Source organism: Apostichopus japonicus, chromosome 17 (genome assembly GCF_037975245.1).
Source record: "Apostichopus japonicus isolate 1M-3 chromosome 17, ASM3797524v1, whole genome shotgun sequence".
In the NCBI taxonomy this organism is placed as follows: domain Eukaryota; kingdom Metazoa; phylum Echinodermata; class Holothuroidea; order Aspidochirotida; family Stichopodidae; genus Apostichopus; species Apostichopus japonicus.
This window is the reverse complement of record NC_092577.1, coordinates 15111703-15127803: the sequence shown is the minus strand read 5'-3', so window position 1 is coordinate 15127803 and position 16101 is coordinate 15111703. Positions and strand designations below refer to the sequence as shown.

Sequence of the window (16101 nt, the reverse complement as noted above, 5' to 3'; positions counted from 1 at the left end):
CATACGGGAACAGCATAAAGTAAGTGTGGCAGAATAAAGGAGCTAAACACATTTTTCCTTGCACCTCCATTAAAGAATGACACAATATAGGCAAGACTTGATACAAAATAATACACTTTGCTCAAGATTTTCGAGATATGCGACGTGAATGTTAGATTGTCATCAATGCATACTCCTAGGTATTCAGTTCTTGATGTTCGCTCTACCTCAGATTCATGTATGGTGACACCTTGTGATATTGCAGACAGAAGAACTTGATGTTTTATGTTGATATTAGCAAAGCACATTTCCTTCGACTTCTTAGCATTTAGCAACAAATTCTTTCTGTCACATGTTGAAACCACGTCGTTGACTGATTGCTGATAGTTCAGCTGATCATTGACACATGAACTCTTGGATATTTTGCATAATATAGCAGTGTCATCGGTATATTTTGTGATTGAGATATGACCACCAGACTTGATTTCATCCGTATATAATGTGAAGAGTAAAGCAGACAATGGGCCACCCTGAGGCACTCCAAGTTTAATCTCTGACCTATCTGACAACCCATTCTCCAATTTAACGTGTCTTGACCACCCAGTTAAGAACTGAGCAAGCCAGTGTAGGAGCCATGGTTCAGTGATGAAACCTGACAGATCTGTGATTAATTGATTTGGTAGGACGGTATTGAAAGCACTTGAGAAATCTAAGAAAAGCACCTTTGCTATTGTGGTTTCCTTGCAATTTATTTCTGACACAACCTCGTGGATAAGCAACAGCACAGCATCTACACATGATACAACTTTTCTGTAGGCGAATTGACGCTTGTCCCCAAATTGATTGATACTGTCAGTTAGTCGTGGCAGGAGGATCCTTTGCATGCTGTTAAAAGCAATACTTGCTAGGTCAATTGGTCTAAAATCATTCACATCTTTGGGATTCGCCACTTTTGGTACAGGTGATGTTAGTGCTGTTTTCCACAAGTTAGGGATCTGACTATGTTGTAAGCTTTCTTGGAAGAGTGATGTGTATATTGGGGCTAATTCAAATGAAAAGTATTTAAAAGCCCACCACGGAATGTTATCTGACCCACAAGCAACACCCCTTTTGACCTTCCCAAACTGTTTCCTTACCACATTGACATCAAGTTCAGGACAACCCTCATTCTTCTCAGGTAGGTGTAACGGTATATCTTTACTTATTGAGTCATTAAACCGTCCAAACTAGTCGGATAGTTCCTTCCCAAAATCTGCATCAACCCGCCTAGGCTGGTCATCTTTAGTAGGGTCTCTTATGGATTTGACGACATCCCAGAATGCACGAGAGTTTCCTTTTATTCCTCCAAAGGTGTCACTTCGCAGATTTTTTACGTGCTTATTGATTTCCTCTGCATCCTGCTCCTGGAGATGTTGTCTTTGTCCTCGATGGCCTTCTGTTTTTCCTTTTCCAGTTGTTTGATCTTGTTGTCTGGGTGGATTCGCTTCATCATCTCAGCAGGTGTTATTTGCTTCATTGGTATGCATACATCGCTGACGAATCCAATGTAACTTGAAATGACGTCAGTTAATTCGTCTGGGTCATCGCAGCCTTCACGAAATACACTCCAGTCGGTCGTTTGAAGCATCTCTTGCATGCTCCTGACGTTAGCAAATGACAAGTCCTTCTGTGGTCTACTTCGTCGTTGCTTCTTAGCACGATGCTTCTCTGTGTACTTCGGGATGAGTAGGACACTGCTGTGGTCGGATGTGGATATCAGGTGGGATTTCTTTACATGGTAGACGTCACCCGTGACATACACGGCGTCCAGGACAGATTTGGACGAAGGATAAGTAGCAAAGTTCACCAGATTCTTGAAACCCAATGACTCAATACATGCGATGCTTTCTCGATTGACATCTCCAGCAATTATGAAGTGGGTTCGTGGGTTTTCCTTCTGGAGCTTAGTAATTGCTGATTTCAGTTCTTCATCTGCAGTTGAGAAATTTGATGACGGCCTGGTGTATACATTCACGATCGTTACATTCGACATGTCGCTGGGAGGTATCGTGGCCTGGCTCTCACGGCAAGAAGCTCAATATCCGGGATTGGAATACTACAACATACCTTGGGGTAGCTCACTGCCCAGTCTTTCGAGATATACGTTATCAGTCCGCCGCCATTTGCCGAAAATTGTCTGTCATGACGAAACATATAGTAATTTGCCATGCGTAACGCTCCATCTGGCACACAGTGCTGTGGGGTTTCATTTAGCCACTCTTTATTGGGTGATTGCAGTTTCGTCTCTTGCAATGTAATGAAACATAGATTTCGCATGTTTGTAACAGTTTGCTCCAGGTGTAAAAACTTTCCTTGAATACTGTTTACATTTGCTGTCAGTCCATAAGGAAAGCTGAAATTATGACATTGAGTGTTTCTAATCCGATTCTGTATACCGGCCCGCGTACCTCTGTGCTTGCGAAGAATCGATTGTTCTTTCAATATGTTCATCAACCGTGACTCTATTGTGTGGTTCTGCATACTCCTTCGAATATTGTGAAGTGTCTCCGAGCTATAGTGTAGGCTTCGAGCACCTCCCACGATGTCGGTATTGTTAGGGTTCATCCTACTATCCTGTGTCAACAGCAGAAGGCCTATACTATTGGCCCAAAATAAGTAACGTAGAACACTGTGTCCTAAATTGACAGTTGTATGTCTCACCCGTTACGCAAATTCCTTCGAAATGGCATGACGAGTGTTAGTAGTCCCACAACACGAAATCGAATAACTTCAGAACGAAGGAAAGGTTCGTTAACACACAGAAAAACGTGAAAATACGACACTACTCATTTCAGCTGTGGCAGCTCGATGCAAGCGCCCTCCGAACAATATGCCTGTTTATTTTGATGTTTATTTTGCTGCTTTATCACGTAGAGTACAAAAAGTCTACCAGTGGTTATTTTAGGTTATTAACTGTCATTGTGCATAAGTTCTCATATCAATGATCCTTGCTGTTTCACCTTTATAAAGTATGTTGTACGTATTTATTTTACAGTATTTCAGATTCATACCCAGGTTACATCATCAAAACTATAAAGAAGTGTTCTGATTATTTTAACTGAAATTGAAAAATATTCCAAGGCGACCAATGAATGGCATCCAATACCCGTCAAAGTATCCTAGGACTACAGCTACATACCAGGGTTCCTGAAGATAATTGTAGCAGCCTGTGTTGCAAATCCAATTCCACTGCAACAAGTGAGTGATCATGGACCTGATGATCCCTAAAAGATCAGGCCAAGAAAGACAACTGTTTCAAACCTTCTATTGAGGAAATGCAGGATTCGAAAGTTCGAAAGCAGATTCAGCAGTGATATGGAGTTCAGTAACTAGTGTTTTTTTTTACTTCAGATATGGTCCAAAACAAGTTTAGCTCCTTATTTTGGCATACATATTAAGGAGTTATAGTGGCGACAAGCAGCCAATATTTATTGTTTGATTGGTGTGGATTTTTATATTAATGTTATACAAGATGTATGATCTGTTTAATCTCTTGCGAGATTCTTCTCTCAATTGTAAATGGAAATATATTCTGCTAGCTGTTGTAGGAGTTGTGACAAAAGGCCATGAACCAGTTATGGGCTAGCTCACTGCCCAGTCTTTCGAGATATACGTTATCAATCCGCCGCCATTTGCCGAAAATTGTCTGTCATGACGAAACATATAGTAATTTACCATGCGTAACGCTTCATCTGGCACACAGTGCTGTGGGGTTTCATTTAGCCACTCTTTATTGGGTGATTGCAGTTTCGTCTCTTGCAATGTAATGAAACATAGATTTCGCATGTTTGTAACAGTTTGCTCCAGGTGTAAAAACTTTCCTTGAATACTGTTTACATTTGCTGTCAGTCCATAAGGAAAGCTGAAATTATGAGAATGAGTGTTTCTAATCCGATTCTGTATACCGGCCCGCGTACCTCTGTGCTTGCGAAGAATCGATTGTTCTTTCAATATGTTCATCAACCGTGACTCTATTGTGTGGTTCTGCATACTCCTTCGAATATTTTGAAGTGTCTCCGAGCTATAGTGTAGGCTTCAAGCACCTCCAACGATGTCGGTATTGTTAGGGTTCATTCTACTATCCTGTGTCAATAGCAGAAGGCCTATACTATTGGCCAAAAATAAGTAACGTAGAACACTGTGTCCTAAATTGACAGTTGTATGTCTCACCCGTTCCGTAAATTCCTTCGAAAATGGCATGACGAGTGTTAGTAGTCCCACAACACGACATCGAATAACTTCAGAACGAAGGAAAGGTTCGTTAACACACAGAAAAACGTGAAAATACGACATTACTCATTTCAGCTGTGGCAGCTCGATGCAAGCGCCCTCCGAACAATATGCCTGTTTATTTTGATGTTTATTTTGCTGCTTTATCACGTAGAGTACAAAAAGTCTACCAGTGGTTATTTTAGGTTATAAACTGTCATTGTGCATAAGTTCTCATATCAATGATCCTTGCTGTTTTACCTTTATCGAGTATGTTGTACGTATTTATTTTACAGTATTTCAGATTCATACCCAGGTTACATCATCAAAACTATAAAGAAGTGTTCTGATTATTTTAACTGAAATTGAAAAATATTCCAAGGCGACCAATGAATGGCATCCAATACCCGTCAAAGTATCCTAGGACTACAGCTACATACCAGGGTTCCTGAAGATAATTGTAGCAGCCTGTGTTGCAAATCCAATTCCACTGCAACAAGTGAGTGATCATGGACCTGATGATCCCTAAAAGATCAGGCCAAGAAAGACAACTGTTTCAAACCTTCTATTGAGGAAATGCAGGATTCGAAAGTTCGAAAGCAGATTCAGCAGTGATATGGAGTTCAGTAACTAGTGTTTTTTTTTACTTCAGATATGGTCCAAAACAAGTTTAGCTCCTTATTTTGGCATACATATTAAGGAGTTATAGTGGCGCCAAGCAGCCAATATTTATTGTTTGATTGGTGTGGATTTTTATATTAATGTTATACAAGATGTATGATCTGTTTAATCTCTTGCGAGATTCTTCTCTCAATTGTAAATGGGAATATATTCTGCTAGCTGTTGTAGGAGTTGTGACAAAAGGCCATGAACCAGTTATGTCACATCAAAGGGGTAAAAGCATTACTTGTAAATAGCATGCTGCAATATTAGGGCACATTCCGTTTCTGTCCAGAATACCTCAATTGTCTAGTGCAATGTACTAGGATTTTTCTTCTCACCAAGTAAGATGTAACTAGCTGTTATTTCACCATTATATATGCCAACAGTGCCATGTTATGTTACATATAACTGTATGTATTGTGGATGTATTTAGTGTATAACCATATTTCACTTTCACTCAAACCATATGCTGCATTCTTTAAAAAGTCAACTGTAGAAATCCCCCCTCTCAATTTTTTTTTATAGAAATAGTGACAATTGTGTGTTCACATATTATATTATGGCGTAAAGGTTTAGCTCTAAATGGCCTATTGCCAAAGGTTTTAGCTGTGACACATAGAATCCACCAACTTTAGTTTTTAGTTGGGATCGGAAAGGGGGTCTGCTAATCGGTGTAGTATTTCCAACTAGCTCCCTTCCTTACCCATCAATTAAAGGATTTTTTAAATCAATGCAATTTCACTGTGCAATTGTGTTGTGCATTTTCTTTGGACTATGTATAACATTCAGTTTCTTTCCAGATTAAATAAAGTGTTCAATGAAACATCGATTGTACATATATAAGTTGTATTAGTTAGTTTGTATAAGTTATAAGTTGTATTTCACCTACACAGCAAATTGCAACATTTAAGGTCCAAATGTTTCGTTCTCCAGTGTTAATGAAAGTTTTCTATAGCCACACATCCGTTTGCACAAGATGTGAAGAATTACATTAATGTTTTGTTTAAATTCATGTTATGTGGATATGTCCTATCTGTATTGCTTTTTGGTGGAGGTCATTTGAGATCACCTTATATCCAGTTTGTAAACATCAAGTGCAATATCATGTCTACATACCTTATCTGATATATATAATAGTTACTACTAAATTCCAAGAATATTGGCTATGCCGATTGTACACATGACATAATATTTTGCATGTTATCATGTTTGCATACTAGTTTGCTAATATATTTGACATTTGCAATGTATTTTTGCACAGTGTTCTTAGAGGTTGATGTATCAAAGCAGAGTTGATCCCTACAGTCATTTAATATAAACAATATCATGTACAATCACATTCCATTCCCATTGACATCTCGTCAAATTACTAGTGACTGATATGGTCCCAAAACGCTAGAATATATAACATTATTGTTTGAAAATGTTTGTTTAAAAAATTAATACACATTATGAAAGGATATTGACACATTAAATGAAATAGATTTCATCATGTATTTGGTTACAGATACTATGTTATAAATGACACGAGGAACTTGACAGGTGGATCCATGTGTAGAGAGTAATGTGAATTCTACAATATAAATCTCAGTGAAACTCAGAAATGAGTAGAGGTCAATCCACTAAACCTAACAATAAAATCAGATATAGTTTTACAAACCAACTGTTGAAAGACTTGGTCTGACCCTGACTGTAAAGGGTCATGTACTTGTCCTTGCTATTTCCCAAACAAAGATTATAAGTCATAGTTTAGCATCCAGTTTCACTGCGAAGGTTCTTTTCCATGCTAGAACAGGTATAAAATTACAAAAAGGCAGTATGAAACAAAATGTTGATTGAAAATAACATTTTTTGATTAATTAATATCACTTTGTTTTTCATTAGAGCTTTTTGATCAGGATTGACATATATCAAATCAGGCAAGTTGAGAAAATATATCACTTGTCAATATAATATTCACTTGCCCTGGATAAGCAGTAAAGTGTTAATGTACAGCCCTGAGCTATATTCTGCCCAATCTCCCCCTCCCTCTCATTGAAAAAACCCTCAAAATCAGGCTTTATCCATTTATGTTCGACCAGTTCTTCCTGTCTTCCAGTACACGTAATGTATGACCTGTAGGCTGTGTAACGGTATGGCGTTTTGTCTGGCCGCTCACCTCATGCAGGCAAATCATACCGCTGAACCATTGCGAAGTCAAGCGCCTCTATATCCACTATTAGTGATAAGAATGGCCTGCATTATTTTTGTCCAAGTCCTCAGGAAGTACGTAGCTTTTCGTTTTTCCGCTTAAAAATGCCTGAAGAAAATAGTAAAGATTTGTTGGATGCATGAATGATAAGTCAATAAAGCATAGCAGTAGCAGTTGGCTACTTTATAAGATATGAAGTATTGAATCACTCCTTGGATTCTTCTTGGGATAGTTTGCAAAGCATGGATGCATGCTGCATGTATACATACATATTACATACACATACAGTACATTCACACACACACATGCAAGTTATATTCTAATTTAATTAGGCAGCATTCCTTTATGAGCTATTTTTAGACCAGTGTTTTAGACATCTGTGTCTATTAACCTCACATGTTCAGAAAATAAATTGTAAATACAAATGTCTCCTACCATGACACATGAATGAAACCACAATTGAGAAATAATTTAAGTTTTGGAGAATTGAAAATTTTGCGATAGAATTGGTGATCATGAATCTGAAATGTTCACCTATAAAATGTAACAGTAAAAAAAGGGGGGGAGGGTAAAATAGCGGGGTAAATGTTGATTCATGTCAAAGAAAATTCAAAGTCATGAAAATTTTTAGTAACTGCATAAAACAATACCTTATAAACAGTATACGCAGCATGGACTAAGATTTATTTTATGTACATTGAAAGTGATAATTTAGGAAGGATTACTGCACTCCCAGTTTATTTTGACACCAACCTTGGTGAAGTTATCTTCCAAATATCCTTTGTTACCTACAGGTACCAACCAATAGCTTAAAATATATACTAATGGGGTTGGGTGTTGGATGGAAGGGGGCCTTGGACCCCCACCTCAACAGTCGGAAATTTGGGAGAAATCACTTATTCGGGATAATCTCGCTCAGCCTGGAAATCACTTTCACCGTACACCCATATCATTCAAGGAACCACCTTTCCCCACTGCTGAACTTCCACATTCACTATAGGGAAGGGGGCCTGGGAGTGTGAAATAAACAAGGCATGCAATCTTGGCCAATGTGAACATATTATGGATAACTACGCAATTCTGTACAATGGTTGCACTGTAATAGGATCTTGTCATAACAGGATGGTTTTCAGCTACAAAGTATGTGCTCTACTTTGTCAAAGTATGCATTTATCTTTCCTTCATTATATATAGTTATTGCAAATGATACTGTCATAACACGTGTGCAACTGCATAACAAATTGATCAAACTGCTGCCACATAACCTGCCATTCATATCCCTTATTCAGGAATTATTTACACCATAACCACAGAGCTTGAGATCATGTGCATTATAAAAGGCCAACTACGTTTCGTAGCTTTCCGGCTTTCTCTACAATTCGTTTCGTCATGTTTATAAGGCAGAGTCAAAGTGTATTACAATCAAATATCTGGGAAATCGAGGCACTCTCTCCCTCGTAAGCCACTCGTTATCCATCTTCCCCTAGCAGTCACACACCCTGGGAGCTTATTCTACAAGAGTTTCAATGGGGTTGCAACAAGGGTACGACTCTTGCCACGTCGAGTAAACTACCCTTTGAGTGGTTTACACGTAATCATACGCTTCAGGTGATATGTGAATGATCAACAACGTATAGAAAAGTGTGTGTAATGCAAAATTCAGTGTTATTTTCTTTTATCCATGTAAAATCTTCGTCGATATTCCAGACTATTCAAGGAACTTGTAACAATGCATTATGCCCATTATTTGCATTAACTGTAGTTTAACAAATAACGAAGGTTGCGCGCCATATCCAATATTTTAGGCAGTAAAAGAATTTTACGGCTGCTATTTTTATTCTGACCCTTTTCGTGAGTGAACCGCAGAAAAATAAAAGATTTTGTCATCCGTAACATAAAACCTACGTCTGATACACCGCACTAGGTAAACACAAAAGCAAAAGGGGGGAAGCCCTATCTTTTGTATATGCGTCTCACTAATCAAAACGAAAACAGATATTTTCGTACACTTGACACCTGCAGTAAGTAAAATATACCAACGTTTTGATGTGTATATTATCAGTATGTCATAGCATATTATCAGCAGTTGGAACTAGCGTTTGGGTTCGAGGAGGATTCAAAATGAATAGCAGTAATATCACGTACAAGGCTCATGTGATTCGCATGAAACATTTCTGTGCAGGCCTTTTCTTAATCTTGTTAATATTTGAACAATTTCCAGGTAAGTCAAACTGCTACGCGCAATGCATACGAGTTTTAAAATGCGAACGCAAAAGCGGTGGACTCATTGGGAACTGTGAACAACTCACCTCCCATTTATGAAGAAAAGTTCAAACGTTCTCCTAAGAGTAGAAGACAGTTGATAGATAAATATTATTATATTATAATAAACGGTGTATTTCGCATATATATATATATATATATATATATATATATATATATATATATATATATATATATATATATATAAACACACCAGAAAAATTCCACTTCACGACCACTTCTTCACCGTCCTTTTGGGACTCATCAGGCGAAGGTAGGAATCGAACCCCAGATCTTCGTGTCACGAACCGAAGTCCGTACCACTCGACCACAGTGATTCTACTGGTGTGTTAAAGCTTATAAATTGGCTTTGAATAACTGTCATTAAGGTCGTATTACCCAAGTGTTATGATTGTACGATTGTATGATTGAAGTGGAATTTTTCTGGTGTGTTGTTCTTTAATGAATTACTTTATATCTGTCATACCACTTGCTACACATTCAATTCTTATAATATGTATATGTATAATATATATATGTACAATCTTAATTAATATATATATATATATAGCTCTAACGTTTTAGAACTGTATCTTTTAGCACAATTGGTTGGACAGAATGGATAACCAGAACAAAATCAATTCAAATAATAAGTAAGCCCCACCACTAAGTTCACCTCAAGTATTCCTTTTCTCCACTTTGCAACTTAATGCTATAAAATTGAAGAAAAAAAAACACTACAATTGCCTAATGGGAAACTAATGACATGTAGTATGGAATTAAGCATATCTTGAAACGATACGTATGAAAGTTACTAACAAAATAGGGTTGACGAATGCAGTTCTGACTGATTGTTAAGTAAAGACGCAATGTTGACAAGTTGAGTAGAAGGTTAATATCATCATTAGCCGCAATGTTGACAAGTTGAGTAGAAGGTTAATATCATCATTAGCCGCAATGTTGACAAGTTGAGTAGAAGGTTAATATCATCATTAGCTTTAGAATGTAATAAACATGTTTGGTTGGACAGAATGGATAAACTGAACAAAATTACTTCAAATATTAAATAAGCCTCCCTGTAAGTTCATCTGAAGTATCCTTTTCTCCACTTTGCAACTGAATGCTCTAAAATTAAAAAGAAAATAATGGCCTAATTGGACACTTGTGACATGAAAATGGGAATATAGCATATTTTGAAACAGGTATACGAAAATTACTAACACAAAATAGGTTTGACAAATGTAGTTCTGACTGATTGGTCAATAATAATGCAGTGTCACAAGTTGAATAGAAGGTTAATATCAACATTAGCTTCAAAATGTAATTGCCATATACGAAAAAGCAGAACAAATCAAACAACAAAGAACATATCTTTGCTCTCCCTCCAATGACACACTAACACTACACTGAGAAAATGAGAAAGTGCTTATTCAAACAAAAAAAGATATATCTGTATTTGTCTTGAGAATATTATGTTCATACGCCTCCTCAATGTCTTTAAGAAATGAATAAACTGATTCAAGCAATTTAAATTCATGTGTCATGTTGCAACTGTCATTTGTTCTATCAATACTCCTAGTTCATTAACTTCATCCTATCCGTGAACCTTTTCTTCTGCTACTCTCGTTCATACTCTTGGTGTGAAAAGTCTGCCAAGGGTACACCTGTGCAAGTTGTGTGGAATTTTCAGAAATGCTTCAGTTCTATCTGTGGACATATAAAGAAAAACAACAACAGATTAATATAAATTATTATGTTGCTTTTAAACCTTTTAAACTGTTCTCTGTATTTGCCAAGATCTTGCTGAGAGAAAAGTCTTGATTCCTTACCAGATAATTAAACAAGTATCCACTAGATACAATATTGTATAGGAAGCATTAGGTATTCTTTCTAATTGCATGATAGCACTCATTTACATGCTGGCAGCTTTTGTGGTTTGTTTAAGGCATTTCTTCAAATATTGCCAAGTATGAATCAAATAACATAGAAAATTCCTGAGAGTCAGAGAGTTTTTCAAGCAGTGATGAAGTTTCATATAAACCTATATTGTATATGAAGGACATAGAAGAAGCAAATTCAACTAGGTATGATATTTAGTTTAACTTTATAGTTTATTTTAACACATCACCTAACACTGTAAAAAAGGTTCGAAACCGGTAAGGAAGGTCGTAATTCCACTGTAGGCGTTTGTCACCTGTATCGAAAATTACTAGTTCTGTTTTGGTGACATGTCAGAAAGCAGAATCTCGAAAGAGAAACATACACATTTTATACGGAACTACCAATAGTTCATTATATTTTGCAGATACCAATTCTCAATTAGGTGGATGTGAAGGTTTTGGAGAAATTCGTTTGTTTTCTGGAACATCTGACAGGTCTGCTTCATTTTCATGGCGATTCCTACACGATGATGGCGGTAGTGTCTATATTATCCTGCCATCGGGTGACATTGAGTTTCCTACACCTACGGTAGTCCCGCCTACGTCGGTCCCGGGTACAGATACGTATACGTATTCATTTCCTCCAGGAAATAGCACCGTGGTAAAACCGACTCCATTTGGGTCTGACGCGACTTGTAGCTTCGATGTCTTAAACTTTTGTGAGTATTGTTCATTTAGAGATCATGACAGCAAGAAGATTTTGTCAAGTTCAACCTTTTATTGCGTTGTTAAAATGTTTTGTAAAAATGATTTGAACAGTTCGGTCGACGGAGATTACTGCGACCTGGGCTAACTTCACAAGGGATGTTTCTGTGTTTTGAAAATCTCTGTCAGCCTTGGGCATCTGCAAAAATTAAACCCAGAGAGCCAGAGAGGGGGAGTGAGGTGGGGGAGGGGTTGGGGGTCTCAAGCATATATCGGGTTCTCAATAAACGTTTAACAATCTAAATATTTAATTGTTTTACAATAAACATTGGACCGTTTTGTCGGTGTCTGTGGCTAGTACACTGAAATACCGATAAAGCGATGTAAATGAAGGAGAGTTCGACGTATTACTCAATTTCTGTTACTCTACGTTTTTGGATATGAAACTCACGATATTTACCTATCATGGACAGGACCTCTACAAAATCCATTTGTGGTAGCTTTCAGGATAGAATTTCAGCAAATGTTTGTATTTTCTTCAGATTTGTTGTATCAGTGCCGCACCGCAGTTTGTTATGTGAACCATTGCTATCCGACTGGTTATTTCCCGCAAATTTGGCAGATGAAGCCAGTTGATTTCTTAGAACGTCTTGCTTTTTTGACAGACTGCAGTGATATGCCGTTTTAAAACTTATACCAACAAAGTGACAATTTGTTCGGTATGCATAGGGAGTATTTTAAACTGTATGGTGGCTAATATTACAGTGATGCAGTCTTTCTGATAGGCCTCTGCTATAGATTTTAGACGCACATAAATACATGGCAAAAACAGGAATTTATCTAATTTTAATATGTGGAGTATGATATCTCAGCCCCTCCAGTGAACCAGTGGATGAAGACGCTCCCCTCCCCCACTCTGGAAGCTGCAGCGTTTTAAAGACTTCTTGTTCTCTCGTAGCGAGTTCAAAACACGAAAATACAAGTTGGAGAGAGAGCAGTAAGGTTTCTTCCCAATGTTTTCTGAGCCCTTGTGGGGTGTCTTGGTGACTTAAACTGTGTCACTTTTCTGACGCTTCATTTAAGTACAAAACACTTTTGAAAGAAGACTTCAGATTCATTGTAACGTAGTTGAAGGCCCCAGGGCGCTAAACTTTCTGAAGCTACAGCATTTTGAGATATTTCTTGCTCTTGTTTTATACTACTTTGATGTTTCAGATGCAAAGTTCCCCCAATCTAGCCCAAACGCCTTTCGGCGTAGTTAATATAACTTTAACACACTTGAGTTTTGGTTTGATTTGATTTGATTTGCTTCGCTTTTCATTTTTGGTTTTTGCTGTAGTAAAATTACATATCAATATCACAGTTTGATATAGTGATTACAAATAAAGAAAAATTTCCCTACCCCCTTTCCTTAATCCTCTCTTTGTCCCTCTACTGTTTATCTCATACCTCTCCTCTTCCCCTGTTGGTTTCCTTTTTTTTCTCCACCCCTTGTCTATATACTAATCCCCTTACATCTATCTCTTTGTGTTCACCATGCTCATTAACCTGTCTGTATTCTGTGCGTGTTTTTTGTCCCTTCTGTTACTGTTACTTGTCATTTGGCTTCTGAAGTAGATCCTGCTATAGTATCGAATCTTACGATAATCTAGTCATGGACAAAAGTAAGGTTTAATCTTCTCTTGTTTGATAATTGCTCGGTGGTATTCGAAGCAATGAGGCTTAGCAATCGGGAGGTTCGGGGTTCGATTCCCGCCCGGGTCATACTAATGTGGGATTTTTCATCCAAGAGCAATCTACGAATTTTCCCATCTGAAATGACTTTTTACATTGAAAAGATTCCAAATTTGAGTTAAAATGTTGAATTGAAAGCTATTTGACGTGTAAGTTGTAAACCATCAGCTCTTGCGGGTTTCTATCACATTTGTGGGCGCCAAAGCGTCGTAAATAATACTGCTGATTAATAGAATTATTAATTATTGTCTTCGGATCCTCAGATTAATAATGTCTTCGCTCTCAAAATTCCCACAGTTTGTTTTCCGACACATTTTGAAGTATTACTCAAAGGGAAAAGCACACCGGGATTGCCCACACTCTATTTACTTCTGGTTCATTGTATTTGTAAGTTTAGTACAGTGCGGTTTACAGTTAGAACGTTGTAATATGACGTCATAAATTGTACTAACATGGGTAAGAGTGGGTTATTCTTTTGACAAATGATTTGAATGATTTCCTAAAGGAAAACGACTTGTGATGATACATATGTTGTACCACATGATGATTTGAGACAAAGTAAGTTTACATTATGGCACAGCGGTTAACACATAACGTTGTAATGTATTTAAGCAACAAAATGAGCTTCACAACGTAATGACTTAATACGACTTATAAACGAGGCATTTAAACACTCCAAGTTAATTACAATAGGTTAATACATTTTGTGAATGAAATTGCACGTACGTATACGGGATCGAAGATAAATCAATGTTTTTAACGATCACAACACACTGCTGAGTTCCAAACACAAAAGCAACTTGGACAAGGTACTGAATTCAAGGGAACCTTAAAGTGGACACAAAAACACTGTATATTAAACATTGCGTTTAATCTATCGATCTCAGGGAAATTGATAATGGAGAACACTGTTGAACATAATAACATTAAATGTCTAAAATGATCGTCCTTTATATTGCAATTTTCAGCTCCATGCACGTTTGATCCTTGTTCTTCAAACCAGCCATGTATTGAAAATGAGGAACTGTACATTTGTAGTTGTCAGGATAATCAAGGTTGCCTAGATAGTGGTGAGTATTGTTATTTAAGTAAGAGCATTGTTACGTGACTGCTAGTTATCTATAAGAGAGTTTCAACTACTCGAGAATTACCATCAGTCACGAACACAAAAGAATAGAGGAGAAATGAGAATTTGTTCTGTTGAATTATAATGATAACACACGATAGCTGAACACAAATAACAAATTAATTCAATTACTTGCAAGAGAGTGATTCATGGTATGTTGGCGAAAGAGGTGGGTTTGGTCACGTGGCGAGAGCGTGGTGCTGAAATTGGCGACTAAAAAGGGTGGCAAGAAAAGCGTGGTTCTGAAATTGGCAAATAAATAGGTTGGCGAGATAGCGTGGCTCTGGATTTGGTGAATAAATAGGTTTGCGTGCTGAACGACTGCGTCCGGTGAGAGTTCGGTGCGAGAAACAACGGTAAAGGCGATATCCAACTGAATGCCAGGGTTAACGCAAAGGTGTATTAATTGAGTAAGGTATATCAAAATGCACGTGGAAGCAGACACGAGCAACACAGGACGACAATGTAAAAGTCACAAATTAGAACGGCGTTGACAGATAACGAAAATATAGGCAACCATGTATAGCAAAGAGAAGACGCCCACCCTTCTTGTTGGGCGGAGTGAATAGAACTCTCTCATATAAGCTACCGCCAAAGAGGAGCTAACACGGCGTAGCGATTACATAAGAGTTTGTATTAACACATTCCCAAGGTACGCAATCAATTAAACTTAACTACGTACAACAGTTGTACGTTCCTTGAATAGAATGCACAGACCTCATAACAGCATCGACGTCTGACTATTTCAGATTGATAACTATACGACGTTGTTTAAAACGTTGTAAACACAGAAATGTGTATTCATGTATTATATCCATCATTATCCTGTCCAATCAGTATAGTCCGTCGAATTTTACTCTAATAAATTAAACTGCTTCTCACACCCTTTCTGCTTTTTTTTATTTGTAAACAGCGGTCTTTAAAGCTTCCGACCAACCTGACCTTGTGTTTGTGGCTGAAAATGGCAATAATCATGATGCTTCCTGGTTTGTAAAGGGTGACGTCTCCTCAGTATATGTCAAATATCCAGGAGAAGAATTTGCCGCCGCTGTTCCCACTGTCCAAGAAGGATTCTTCAAATTTAGTTTTGTTTTAGGTGTAGCGAGGGTTTACGTGTTTGGTTCGGGTGGTATTCTTCTTTCATCCTTTGATGTCACAATTTTAGACAGTAAGTATTATATGATAGGAACATGTTACAGTTAGTCTACTTGAAATTATAGCCCAAGGGAAATGTTATGTTGGAGACACATATCTTAGACATCCTGACGAAATTTGTATTTAATTCCTTTGAAGCGTTTTCGAAGTAACAACAT

General features: G+C 37.6%; 1 protein-coding gene and 1 long non-coding RNA gene across 3 annotated transcripts in view; one reads left to right on the top strand and one right to left on the bottom strand.

Moving 5' to 3' along the window:
• LOC139984152 (uncharacterized) overlaps positions 1–16101 on the bottom strand; it is a 99518-nt gene that overhangs the window by 35978 nt on the left and 47439 nt on the right. The gene's annotated exons all lie outside the window — the stretch shown is intronic.
• Positions 9085–16101, top strand: part of LOC139984148 (uncharacterized) — a 54410-nt gene continuing 47393 nt past the window's right edge. Inside the window, exons 1-4 of one of the 2 annotated variants that reach the window (XM_071997899.1) lie at positions 9085–9302; positions 11649–11942; positions 14631–14732; positions 15702–15956. In XM_071997899.1, coding sequence (XP_071854000.1) covers positions 9128–9302; positions 11649–11942; positions 14631–14732; positions 15702–15956 — 826 coding nt within the window. In that variant the 5' untranslated portion in view covers positions 9085–9127. The remainder of the gene's footprint in view (positions 9303–11648; positions 11943–14630; positions 14733–15701; positions 15957–16101) is intronic. The other variant, XM_071997900.1, reaches the window with a different exon arrangement.